This window comes from Herpailurus yagouaroundi, unplaced genomic scaffold, assembly GCF_014898765.1.
Source record: "Herpailurus yagouaroundi ecotype Mexico unplaced genomic scaffold, PumYag 162, whole genome shotgun sequence".
NCBI lineage: Eukaryota > Metazoa > Chordata > Mammalia > Carnivora > Felidae > Herpailurus > Herpailurus yagouaroundi.
In genome coordinates this window covers 4191895-4204345 of record NW_024412403.1, presented here as the reverse complement: position 1 = coordinate 4204345, position 12451 = coordinate 4191895, and the positions used below count along the sequence as shown (strand labels likewise).

Genomic DNA, 12451 nt, shown 5'->3' with positions numbered 1-12451 from the left:
TGACCTGAGCCGAAGTGGGACGCTTAACCGACTGAGCCACCCAGGTGCCCTGTTATTCTTTGGTTTCCATCGGAAACTTCTAACTTAGGAGATGAGAGAGAAGATGCACCTTAATTCACTGCTGCAGTTAGTTCTATATAACGAAAAGAAAAAAACGCCTGGTTTAACAGGCCCTTTATTTGACATGTACCGATAGCTGTTCTGACTCCTTTTATTACTTTGTTTCATTTGTCAGATAAAAAGAGGCCAACTTGTCCCCGTCTTGAGGCTACCCCACCAGACACCAGAGGGCATGGGGACATGGCTCCGCACTCCTGCAGAGCCACAGGTGGCCACATGGGGCGCCATCCTGACTCTGGCCACGAACGCAGCTTAGTCTCCTGACAGGCACTGCATCCGTCGAAAAAGCTGTGTGGGGGGGACCCAGATTTGAGGGCACTCCTGGGGTGCACAGCTCAGAATGCACGTGCGCCTGGAAGCTTCCGGGGCCACCAGTTCATGCCGTGGACGGTGCGGAGCAGGTGGAGCTCAGGAAAAACGAGACTCGCGTGCCCTCGGAAAAGCCCCGTCACAGGAGCAGGTGGCCACACGGGGTGCCGTGGACAAACAAGCCAGGCCTCCAGGCTCCAGCATAGGACAGGACCCAGCAGATGCCTGGGAGCAGGAGCTGCCCCGCAGGACAGGCGGTGGAGGTTTACCTAAAGCTGCTTAAAGGGTCTGAGACAGGACGTGAGAACCAGCACACAGGTACAAGGGGTGCACGGAGGGGCCAACAGGAAAGGGGTTCGGAACCAAAGGCCAAGGTAGCAGGTGTCTGAGCCGCCTGCTGCTGGGCACCCCTTCTCGGCTGTGCTGGGACGCCCCGTCAGCCCCCTTCTGGGCTGTGCTGGGACTCGCCCGTCACCCCCCTTCTCGGCTGTGCTGGGACGCCCCGCTGTCTGTCACCCCCACTGTCACCCACCCAGTGCTCTGTCTACTCCCTTCTGGTGGGAGCCTGAGCTCAGCCAGGGCTTGAGATGCACGCCCAGGCCCGCAGAGGCCCCCCCGGCTCAAGGCCCGGGCAAGCGTGCGACACACACGAGCGAGTGAGTGAGTCCTGCGCTTTCAGGACCCACGAACAGAACGGGCTCGGAGCAGAACCGGTCAATGCACGGCGGCACCATGGTCCCGGAAGCCGGCAGGCTCGGCGGGTAACGGAGGGTGGCCAGCGGAGGGAGGGCCTTCCAGCCAGTGAGGTGGAGCCCCCGTCCTGACGCTGTCGCCCCCCCCCCCCCCCCCCCCCCGCCTCTAGGAATGTCTCACGCGGTCCAGGAGCCCCCCCGCCTCTCGGCCCACCGCCCACCTTTCTCAGGACAGCCTGGGGGTGGGGGTGGGGGAGGGGGCAGGCACAGCCTCGCCCGGAGGCCAAGAGGCCGTTTTCCACCCGCGGCTCCTTCAGAATCAGTAAGGACCGCTTCGAGGGGACGCGAACGGAGGGAGGGGCCGCAAGTGCACCGGCTGGTTCCGAAGCCCCCGGCTTCCGTCCAGCCGGTGAGAAGCGCCGCCAGGGGGCGCCCGCTCACCTGTCCTGCAGTTGTGGAACTCGAGGGCGCTCTCGATGCGGAACGTCTTCTCGCAGGTGCCGCAGCGGTACCTGTACTCACTGTCCACCTGGCGACAGGGGAGCGCTGTTGAGGGGCAGGGGCAGGGGGCAGCTCCACCTAAGGACGCGCCCCCGACCTGCCTCTCGCCACGTCCCGGTGGGTAAGGTCTCCGTCCCCGCCCTGGTCTACTTTGCCGTCCTGTCTCTGTCGTAAGCCTGCTCTACTCACCGTCCTGGTCTACGTCACCGCCCTGGTGTACGTCACCCTCCTGGTCCCCGTTCCTGTCCTGGTCTGTGTCATTGCCCACTACTCTCCTACAAGATTTAGGAACACGAGCAAGCTCTTATTCTCACCGTCCAATTGCCCTGGAAGAATCCCCGCTCGGGTACCGCAGGGCGAACGCCAGCCCAGGGGCCCCCTCCACCCCGCTGCCCCTCCTCCCCCTCCCCGGGGACCCCGTCTCCCTTCCCAGCAGCCCGTCCTGCCGATCGCCTGCTGCGCCTCCACAACCAGCACGAGAGCCCAGACCCCACGCACCTCGTTCCTGCTGTGCTTGTAGGAGACGTGCTGCTTCAGACTCTCCTTGCGGCTGAACAACTTGGCACATTCCTCACATTTAAACAGCTTGTCACCTAGGAGCCAACCGACGAAACGCTACTTCACGACTCCGGGCATTACCGGGGCTGCGCCCGCCCGCCCCTCCCCCCCCCCCAACCGGGTCCACGGCCACCTCTCCCCCGGCCTGGGCAGCCCGGTCCCCGCCCCGAGGCGGGCGTCCCGCGGGGACTCACCGTGCGAGCGCACGTGCCTGCTCAGGTTGCTGCTGTTCTGGAAGATCTTGCTGCAGACGCTGCACTGGTACACCCGCCTGTGCTCCCCCAGCTGCCTGACGAGCTTCCTGCGGATGCCGTGCCGGCTCGACAGAATGAGACTCCTCTTGAGGGTGATGGCGGTGCTCGGATGATGCGGGAACCTGCCAGGTCAGACAGACACCTGGTGAGACAGGGGGCACACTGCGTCGTTGGGGAGGAAGCGCGAGGTCACCGCCATCTCGGGAAGGGCTCTTCCAAACCTTCCTAGCTCGCCGCGAGGAAGGAGGGAAGGCACTCGGGCACCACCCCGGCGTCAGGGGAATCTGCACGGGAGACACAGCTTGATCGTCCAGCATGGCCACGCTCCTGACTGCATTTTCACTCTGGCCACCAGGAAGCTCTCAGATGATGCCCCGGGAAGATCCCCGTTTCTCTCGCCTGGCCTGGCCTCTGCTCTGTTTTGTACTTTCCCTGACCCTGTTTTTTAAAAATTTCTTCTCCCTTTTAAACGTCTTTCTGACGGCAAGCCACAGAAGTCCTCTGGGCAGTCAGACAGGGTAGGTTAACGAACAGGTGACCCCGTTTCCGACAGCACGCCGGCCCCGGTCTGCACGGGCTCCGGGATCAAACGGGGCCAGGCACATCATGAGAACGTTAAGAGGCACTCCAAAAAAGCCCGAAAAGAAATCAGCATCAGCTTATTCCATGTCAAAGGAAAGATTTATCCAGGAATGACAACTAGAATACAAAACATTTTCAAAGGAAAGGAGAGGAGAGGAGAGGAGAGGAGAGGAGAGGAGAGGAGAGGAGAGGAGAGGAGAGGAAAGGAAAAACAAGGTGTTACATGTACAGAAACTTCTGTGACAGCAGCACCGTTCCCAACAGCCGAACGGTGGGAGGAGCCCAGGTGCCCACTGATAGAGGAATCTATCTATGGGATGGGATGCCAGCCTCGAGATGGAAGGACAATCTGACACCTGCTGGATGAGCCTCAGGCACGGCATGCGGAGCGCCACGGGCCCGTCACAAAAGGGCCGGCATCGCATGCCAGCGCCCAGGCCGGGACCTCACACAAGGTACGTCCGTCTTCACGGAGACAGGGACGGGAGGGGGTGCCGGGGTGGGGGGAGAGGGACATGGGGAGTTAGTGTTCCATGAGGACAGAGTTTCAGTCCGGGAGGATGGAAAGTTCCAGAGACGGACGCGGCTGGAGGCTGCACCGAGCGCAGGTGCACTTAATGGCACCGAACTGTGCACCCAGGAGAGGTTCAGATGGTCAACCGTCTGTGACGTACAGCTCACCACACACACACACAACCGCTTTTAACTGTCTTCACAGCGGACGTGGCATCACGCTCCCGAGTTCTGGAAGGATCCTGCCGCTCCCCAAGGACACCCTCTTCTTTCCCCCAGGAGGGGCGCCTCCCCGCCCGGGGGCACCTGCCGTCCACACGGCCGCCCCGGGAACTTCAGCAGGACTCACTTTGGCACTGAAGCGGCGTCACCGGTGGTGGTGGCCAGCTTCCCCAGAACCAGCTCCATGATCCTCTCGTCCGGTGCCGCCGTCGCTGGCTCATCCGGAGGGACCTCGGTGACGATCTCCGCCACTTGCTCTGTGTGAAGGGGGCGCGACAGCCGTGTCATCGCCGGGGCAGGGGACGGGACCCGGCCAAACCAGGAAAACGCACCCGAGCGGACCGCAGCCAGGCCCACGTCGTAGACACGCGTTGCGAGACGCACGCGGGAGGAAGAAAGGAAAGAAGACTAGCAACGTGGCGGGATCCACGTAGCTACCGGTTTCGAAAGAGCAAAACGTTACTCTCAGCTCGAAACTGAAGTTATAATTTGTGATCTTTTCTAAAAGCAGAGCAGTTAGGCTGCGATCTCAGTCCCCAAACAAAACATCGTGATACGTAACGGGATCTTTCAACTTACTTAGTGCTAACGGAGATTCGGAAACATTGACTTTTAAAACCAGACCGGCCACCCTGAGTATGTTCAAAAGCGGATCATCGTGTTCTACGAGGGCCAAAGGCCAAATGATTACGGTAACAGGTGTCCTGGCCCGAACCTCCGGACAATGAGCGACGGGAAGGTAACACAGTGGCTTCTGCCAGTTTACCTGCTACACGTCTTCCTAATGCAACTAATAATGAGGGAAAGGACCACTTAGAGCTCTCAGCTCCCCTCTCGTCTTCTCCACCTATTTAGGGAGAGACAGAGACACTGCGCAGGGGAAGTCGAAGCCGCCTGCCCATCTCTCGGTTCCGAAGAGAACACGGGCCGACAGCTGGCTACAGGAGACGGTGAGCCCGTACTGGGTGAAGTCTGCTCTCTGAATCCCTTTTCATTCTGGCTCTCAGGAAAGAAAACCAGGGCTCGACCAGACAGCAAAAGAAAGCTCTCAGCGGTCAGCACGAAGGCAGCGAGGGGACCCAGCCCCAGCGTCACAGCCCGTCCTTACGTGTGAGACCCCCAAGGGGTCTGCTGGCACCAGGCCATGCTGGCAGAGGTCATGAGAGGACCGAGGGGGCACAGGCCCTGCGCACCCCAGAGAGTGGGTCAGAGTCCCTCCAAACTCAACCGGGGATACCATCACAGAGACCGGGAGCAGGCCTCAGGCCCAGGCGACACGGGGGTGGACGGCCGGGCTTTCACACAGTGAACCCACGCCAGAAACCCTAGTGGGTGGGTCTCACTCCACACGCCGCATGTAAGACGCTGGGCACAGAAAGAGGGATTCACGTGAAATCCAGGACGGACAAGGCTAAGTCACGCAGACAAGGAAGAAAGTCTGGGAGATGGTAAGGTTCTCTGTCCTGACGGGGCACTCGTGACACAGGCGGGCCCCTTGTCAACATTCACAACCTGCACACTTTGCAGTGGTAACCGTGTTTATACGGGAATTGTGCTCTAACAGAACTGATTTAGAGGGAAAGGGAAAGGCCAGGTTCCCCTCTGTGTGACCTGTCCATCCTAAGTTTTCCCGCCTGCCGGCTCCCCCTCCCGGGGCCACCCCCGCCTGCCGGCTCCCCCTCCCGGGGCCCAGCCCTCACCTGCTGGCTCCTTGCCTTCTATAATGTCTAGTGGTTGCTCAGGTTTTGATGCTTTGGGTTTTCTCCCTCTTCGAGGCTTTTTCTTCTGCTCTTTGGTGGCACTGACACTCTTGGGCACTGCAGGAGGCTCCCCCCGGGGCACGTCTGCTTCCTTCTCGGGAGCGGCTTCGTGCTGGCCGGCCGGGGGAAGGCTTTTGGCTTGTTCCAGGTGACCCAGCAGATGCTCTGCGGGAGAGGGGAGCACATGCACGCGGACGCTGAGGCAGCCGGCGGTGTGCCCACTTCCTCCCCGCTACCCCCCGTTCTGTCTGTCTGGTTTTAACTTCGTTTGCTGACCGTGTGTCCTCTTATAGGCAAATTAACTATTTCCACTGCTCTCGCAAAAAAAAAGCATTTTCACTGCGCCAAACATGACTACTACTTAAAAAGCAAATTAGGTGGTAAAAAGAGGGCCAGTTCAGCACGCGCCCACGCACACGGCTTTATGAAACACACAGGCATGCGAGCACACGCCCGTGCAAGCAAGTGCTGTGCAAGGGTGCACCGACATGGTAACGTGGCTGCCTCTGGACGGTGACATTCCAGGCAGGGCTGTTCCCTTTCCTCCTTACGCTCACTTACGTTCTTTAACTTATGTGGTGAATTCGTGATACAGTTACTCAAAAACGCGGCCTCTGAAGGGAACTAATTCCGCGCGTGACAAACTAAATGATCTTTAAAAATCCTTTTGCTCTCCTCTCAACTGAGGAAAGCCCCCCGAGACCTCCCAAGAAGAGAGAACGACGAAACCACAGGGAACAGGCAGGCAGGGGTGGCTACGGAGCCTAACCACGGAGGTAAGCACGGCTCAGGCCGGCCGGACGGCGGGGCAGCAGCAGGGAGGGGGAGGGGCGGCCCACCAGGCACAAGGGGGCGGACGGCCCAGGGGCCGAGGGTGCCTGGGCCCACGGCTGGGCCAGGGGCGATTCCCCCCGCTGTGATCTCAACGGGCTCAGCACAGGCCTTCGGCGCAAAGCGGTCGTCACTTCCCTGTGCCGTCTTTAGGGCCACCTGTGCCGGGGGAGTGCCCCCAAGGAGCTGGGTCGTGGGAGGGAAAGAAAATTAAAAAGCAAACACGGCAAGTAACGTGACGCGTGCTACAGGAAGGGCCTGGCACCTGGGCCACACGGCGGAACTAGGCGGCCATGAGCCCACCTGGCTGGGGACACTTGGAAAGCCTGGATGACACAGAGACCCCAAGTGACCCCAGGCGCGCAGCGGGGAGGTCGAGGCTACGTGTCACAGCAGGTGCGGAGGAGGCCCCGCGAGGAGGGCCTGGGGGGCTGACGCGTGTGGCTCTGGGCACGCGGCTGGGGTCCACGCGGCCGCTCACATCCGGCCGGCCGCGCGTCGCCACGTGTGCACAGGGACGGCGTGGACGTGCCAGCACAGTGGTCGCCCCACCCCGGGGCGCGCGCGCCGGGCTTACCGTTCAGGAGCTGCAGCTCCAGGAAGGTGGAAGAACACACCTTGCACGCCCACTGGCTGGGCTCCCGCTCCACCGTGGCGCCGCCTCCGGGGCTGCCTGCAGCTTCGAGAGAGCAGGGGCAAGGGTGACCCACAGCAGCTCGCGCCCCCAGGGCCCAGGGCCGCAGGGGACGGGCCTGTCCACACACCCCCCTCCACCACGGCTCGGCGCGTTCGGCGTTCCAGCTGCCATTCCCGGAGCCCTGCGTGCGTGGACGCCTTCGGTCCCCACAGGGGTGCCCATTTCACGGGGGAGGAAACCGAGCACAGAGAGGGGGGGCCGGAGCGGCCCGACGAGGGATCCGTCACGGGTCACAGACGCGGGACCTCCTCCGAGAAGCCAGACCGGTGGGACCACACGCATCCCTTACAAGACCGAGGGAAAAAAAAAAAAAACAAAAAAAAACGCACCCTGCAGATTAAACGGAACTCCTCAACCTCTTTCTGGCTCCCACGAGAGACAGCAGAGCCCGAAACAGGCCGTCACTGTGGCCCCGGCCCGCACCTCCCGCTGGAGGTCGGCCAACACAACTTTCTGTGATGACACCAGGGCTCTAAAATCACGGCGTGTCTGGGGTGCCGGCCACGTGTGGCTACTGCCCCCGAGGATTCGAGTGTTTAGTTTTGTTTACTTTGCACTAGAATTTCAACGGCTACTACCCAGGGCAGGTGGCCACCGAGCAGCCCCCGTGGTCCCTCTTCCTCACACGCCAAAGAAATCTGGGGACGGTTCACGGCACAGGGGAGGCCCTGTCTGTGAAGAGGGGAACTGGGCCTCCTTTTAAAAACATTACTGACGCTCCCGTGGGACCTCAAAGAAGGGGATGCTCTAAGCGAGCCTCCGTTCGTGGTGCCATCGGGCAGCCGCCAGGGCTGGTCTGGGGCCACGAGCCCTCGCCACCAGCGCCACTCGGCCACTGCACCGCACGACCTGTCGCGTCACCCCAAGGGCCACGCGTGCAGCAAACTCCTGGGTTCTTGGAAAAAATCACCCAGAGCTGCCATTGCACGTGCATTCGGCCCCAGGACAACGCACGCCTCTGTCCGTAGCAAAAACGTGCAACAAGCTTCCAAGGAAGAACGAAAGCGAAAGACCGCAGCAGGCCACTGCTACAACCGCTAGTGTGTATTCTGCGTGTCCTCCTAAAGTAACAAGGAGGGAAAATGTTACGCTGAAACGGCCCGAGCTCCCCAGGGCGGATGCTGGGGCAGCAGGGTGGCGATGGGCCAGCCAGCCCCCTCTGCTCTCCCTCCTGCCTGTGAGGCCCCCGAGTGAAGACGGGCAGGACGAGATCGCGAACGAACGGGCGCCATAGCTGAATTCCCGCTCCTTGCTCACCCTCCCAAACACACGTGGCTCTGCGGAGGCAAAGGACACGCGGGTACGTGGTGGCTTCAGGAAGGGACGCCGAGGGGTCAGCTGGAAGGGCACCCGGGGTCGAGGCCCTTTCTTCTGGTCCCAGTGAGCCGCCGTCCCCAGTGGGACGGTCCCCGCCCCCGTGATGGGGATTCAAATGAACCTGACACGAGAACACGCCTGGCTGATAATCAACAGGACTGACTAGGAGAACGAGTCACGGCCGCCGTCCCCTCGTCTGGGGAAGAACTCGATTTCCAAAAAACTCGCCCTAAAAGATCACAATTTTTAAGAACAAAACTCAGCCAACAATCAGAAGGCAGCTCTTGATTGCCCGTCACTTAAATATCCAACAAAAAAAGAAGCATCGAGGCAACAGTGACACCTCACGGCCACAAATACCACAAATATGCCACAGACGAGCGATAGAGAAAACGCTTGAGCGGGGCTGGGCGGGGGGCGCCTGGGGCCTCGGTCCGTTAGGTGTCCCACTCTCGATCTCGGCTCAGGTCATGCTCTCTCGGTTCACGGGTTCAAGCCCTGCCGTCCAGCTCTGTGCTGAGCGTAGAGCTTGCATGGGATTCTCTCCCTCTTTCTTTCTCTGTCTCTCTCTCGGTCCCTCCCCTGTACTCTCTCTCTCTTTCTGTCTCTCTCTCTCGGTCCCTCTCCTGCACTCTCTCTCTCTCAAAATAAATAAACATTTTTAAAAAAAGACAAGGGGCGTCTGGATGGCTCAGTCAGTTAGGCGTCTGACTTTGGCTCAGGTCATGATCTTGTGGTTCGTGAGTTCGAGCCCGTGACAGGCTCACTGCTGTCAGCGCAGAGCCTGCTTCGGATCCTCTCTCTCCCTCTTTCTGCCCCTCTCCCGCTCTCTCTCTCTCTCTCTCTCAAAATAAATAAACATTAAAAAGAGAAGACAGGGGGCTCCTGGGTGGCTCAGTTTGTTGAGCGTCCAGCTTCAGCTCAGGTCCTGATCTCACTCGCGGTTCATGAGTTCAATGCCCGCGTTGGGGACTCACTGCCACAAGCCTGTGGGCGCGGAGCCCGCTTTGGATCCTCCGCCCCCCCTCTCTGCCCCTCCCCTACTTGTGTCCTCCCCAAAATGAACAAACATTTAAAAAAAGAAGAAGAAGGCGGCCTGGTGAGTTACAAGCCCACAGGGAAACAAAAGCAAGCGACAGAACGCCACGCACAGTAGGACCTCGCCTGTGTGAGAACGCAGGGCCTTTCTGAGGAGCAGAAGACACGGACAGGGGCAGGGGCAGGGTCATCCTGCTGGTGGCCAGGGCCCCAGCGCAGAGCCGCAGGGGTGATAAGGATGCTCTCTATCTCAACGGTGGCACGGCTCACACAACTGCACGCCTCTGTCGAAACTCTGAGCTGCGCACCGAAAACTGCTGTTTGAATGTAGGTAAACCATATGTGAGCCGTGCTGATTTTTCTCACGTACCATAAGATGCCAGCAAAAATGCCAGGGTCATTAAAATGGTGACTTGAAAGTTCCCCAAATGTGATTAAGTGTGTTTATACTCGACCTTGTTCATTACAAGAGCAGTTTTGAAAAATCTGCTGACAACATCCGGTGACGAGAGTCGACGTGAGCCCCCCGCGCCCACCCATTTACACCCACATGCTTCCCGGGCCTCCGTCAACGGTCCCCAGGCCCAGTTGGTGCACAGAAAAGAAATCAACCGTACTGCGAGCTCAAGAAAAAATGAGAAAAGGGGCCGCCTGAGTGGCTCAGTCAGTGAAGCGTCCGACTTCGGCTCATGTCATGATCTCACGGTTCGTGAGTTCGAGCCCCGTGTCGGGCTCTGTGCTGACAGCTCAGAGCCTGGAGCCTGCTTCGGATTCTGTGTCTCCCTCTCTCTCTGCCCCTCCCCTGCTCATGCGCTGTCTCTCTCCGTCTCAAGAATAAATAAACATTAAAAAAAAAGAAAAGAAAAGAAAAAATGAGAAAAGAAAATGTACTACCAGGAAGAAAAAATAGTAAAAGTTGGTTTGTTTGTTTTTTAAAAAGAGTGTGTCTGCTCCTCCGACTTTGCTGTGTTTGGACCACGGCTATGCCGTCTACAAAATTGGCTGATTTCTACAACAGATACATTTTGAAGCAAATCTGAAAGACATAGAATGGAACCGGTGAGTCTTAGCAGTTCTGATGCTCACGGAGAAAGATTCTGAATAACTCTGGGCAGACAGCTCCTCGTGCCCTGGCCCCCAGCACGATTCTTCTAGAAGACACCATGGTCCCTCAGGCCCATTCACCTTGCGTGGCCCCACTGCCACTGGCCCCAAGGTACAGTGATGGCCACAAAAGGCCCCTTCCCTCCCCTGCACTGCAGTGGTCTCAAGGGTGTGCAGACCAGAAGCCTCTGTGGTGGGAGGAGAGGTTAAGCCCTCTCCCTACCTGTCGGACCTGGCCAATCAGAATCACGCAGAGGCCCAGCTTCCTGTACGTTCCAGGCCTCTCTCCACAGATCTCGGCACCCACACTAGAGTCTAAGAATCGGGCAGTGGTGGGGTCCCAACATACGGCTTCAACCAGGTGAGGCGTCCAGAACTCACACCTGAGACCACCCGGGGCCCCAGGCACTCAAGGCGGGCAGCACCGGAGCAGGGTTCTAGAGGCTCCGTTGTGCCAGGAGGGGTTCCTGGGGAAGAGGCTGGTGGGAGGCCTGAGTGGTGGCCCTGTCACCGACCGACCACAGGCACCACGCACAACAGCAGACGTTACACGTCCTCTGGGGAGCTCCCAGCACTGCCTGAGCGAAGTCGTCGTCCAACAGGTGTAAGAAATAAGGACCCCAACTGACCAACCCCTTAACAGCGTTCAAGAACTTTCAGGACATTTCTAGGAAATACCTGCTTGTCATTCCTCCCAAAACGAAGACTGAAAAACCATCAAAGGCATTTCTGGAATTTCCGAGTGCCTGAGTTGGTTATCTGCTTGCCCGAATCAAATACTCCTTTAGGGGGACCGTGCCCGCCAGCTGATGCTGACATGATCACAGTCGTGTCCCGGGCTCTCAGAAGGAACGCACAGAGGACGACCACAGTCAACTCAGGATTCCCCAGGGAGGGCGGCTGGGACAAAACGAGGAGGGAGCTGTCTGGTTGGGCTCATTTCATTCAACTGCACCTTCTCAATGTCAGCTCCAGATGAGAGACTTCTCCCGCGGGGAAAAGCAAACGGTACTGCAACTCCGGCAGGAGGGCAGCCACCTTGCTCTGACTTTGACCTGGAGACTCGTGAGGGGTGAGACATCAGGCAGGATAGGACTGACAAGGTCAGCCTCTGGTACAACAAACCCCAATGTGCGGGCTTGGCTGGCCCAGGGGCACAGGGCCGTAAGGAAACCTGAACACGAGAAAACCAGACCGGGAACCCGGTGGAGGGGTTCCTGGGGAAGAGGCTGGTGGGAGGGCACCATTTTGTCAGAATCCTGTGCTGTGGGGGGTCAGAAGCAAAGAGGCTTGTTTCTCCCCCCCCCCCCCCAGCAAGTAACCGTGGCAACAACAGGTGCGTCCGCCCTTGGAGGCTCAGGTGAGGCTATGACCCCCTGAGCTCACAGGCCAAACGTGCCGCACTGGCGGCGGTCTCGCGTGGTCTCAGGCTGCACCGCGAGGACTCGCTACTGGGCGGGACGGACGGACGTTCCACGGGCGCCCTTCACGAAGTGGCACCCCGTACCCTGGGTCAGCAGGGTACACACTTTGGGAATGCCGGATTTGGGCAAATCACACACACGACCTTCGCCAGGTCCTTCCTGGAACACGCGGGCGCGCACTCACACACGGGCACACACCCCAAGGAGGAGGCTGCCGCGAGGAGGCCGGCACCGGCCCCGGAGCCAGATCCGGGTCTGAATCCTGACTCCACCTCCCACAGTGCGGCTCAAGGCAGGTTCCCTAACCTCTCTGTGCTCCGTTCCGCTGCCCCAAACAGAGACAGTCACCCCAGCTAGCAGGACGGCGGGGATGATCTCCACCCCTCGTGCCCTAGCGCCCAGATCTCCCAGGGAGAACGTTCCACCCGCCGGTGTGTGGCTGGAGGGGCGGGCCCAGACATCTGACAAGCAGAACAGGAGCCCCAACCACGTGAGGTCAAGAGCAGCCCCCTCTGTTCCCCACACCCTG

General features: G+C 59.6%; 1 protein-coding gene across 1 annotated transcript in view; it reads right to left on the bottom strand.

Moving 5' to 3' along the window:
- PRDM15 (PR/SET domain 15) overlaps positions 1-12451 on the bottom strand; it is a 67632-nt gene that overhangs the window by 28950 nt on the left and 26231 nt on the right. The window contains exons 7-12 of the mRNA XM_040484969.1: positions 6920-7021; positions 5452-5676; positions 3879-4008; positions 2375-2556; positions 2121-2215; positions 1563-1650 (exon numbers count right to left, since the gene is read on the bottom strand). Coding sequence (XP_040340903.1) covers positions 1563-1650; positions 2121-2215; positions 2375-2556; positions 3879-4008; positions 5452-5676; positions 6920-7021 — 822 coding nt within the window. The remainder of the gene's footprint in view (positions 1-1562; positions 1651-2120; positions 2216-2374; positions 2557-3878; positions 4009-5451; positions 5677-6919; positions 7022-12451) is intronic.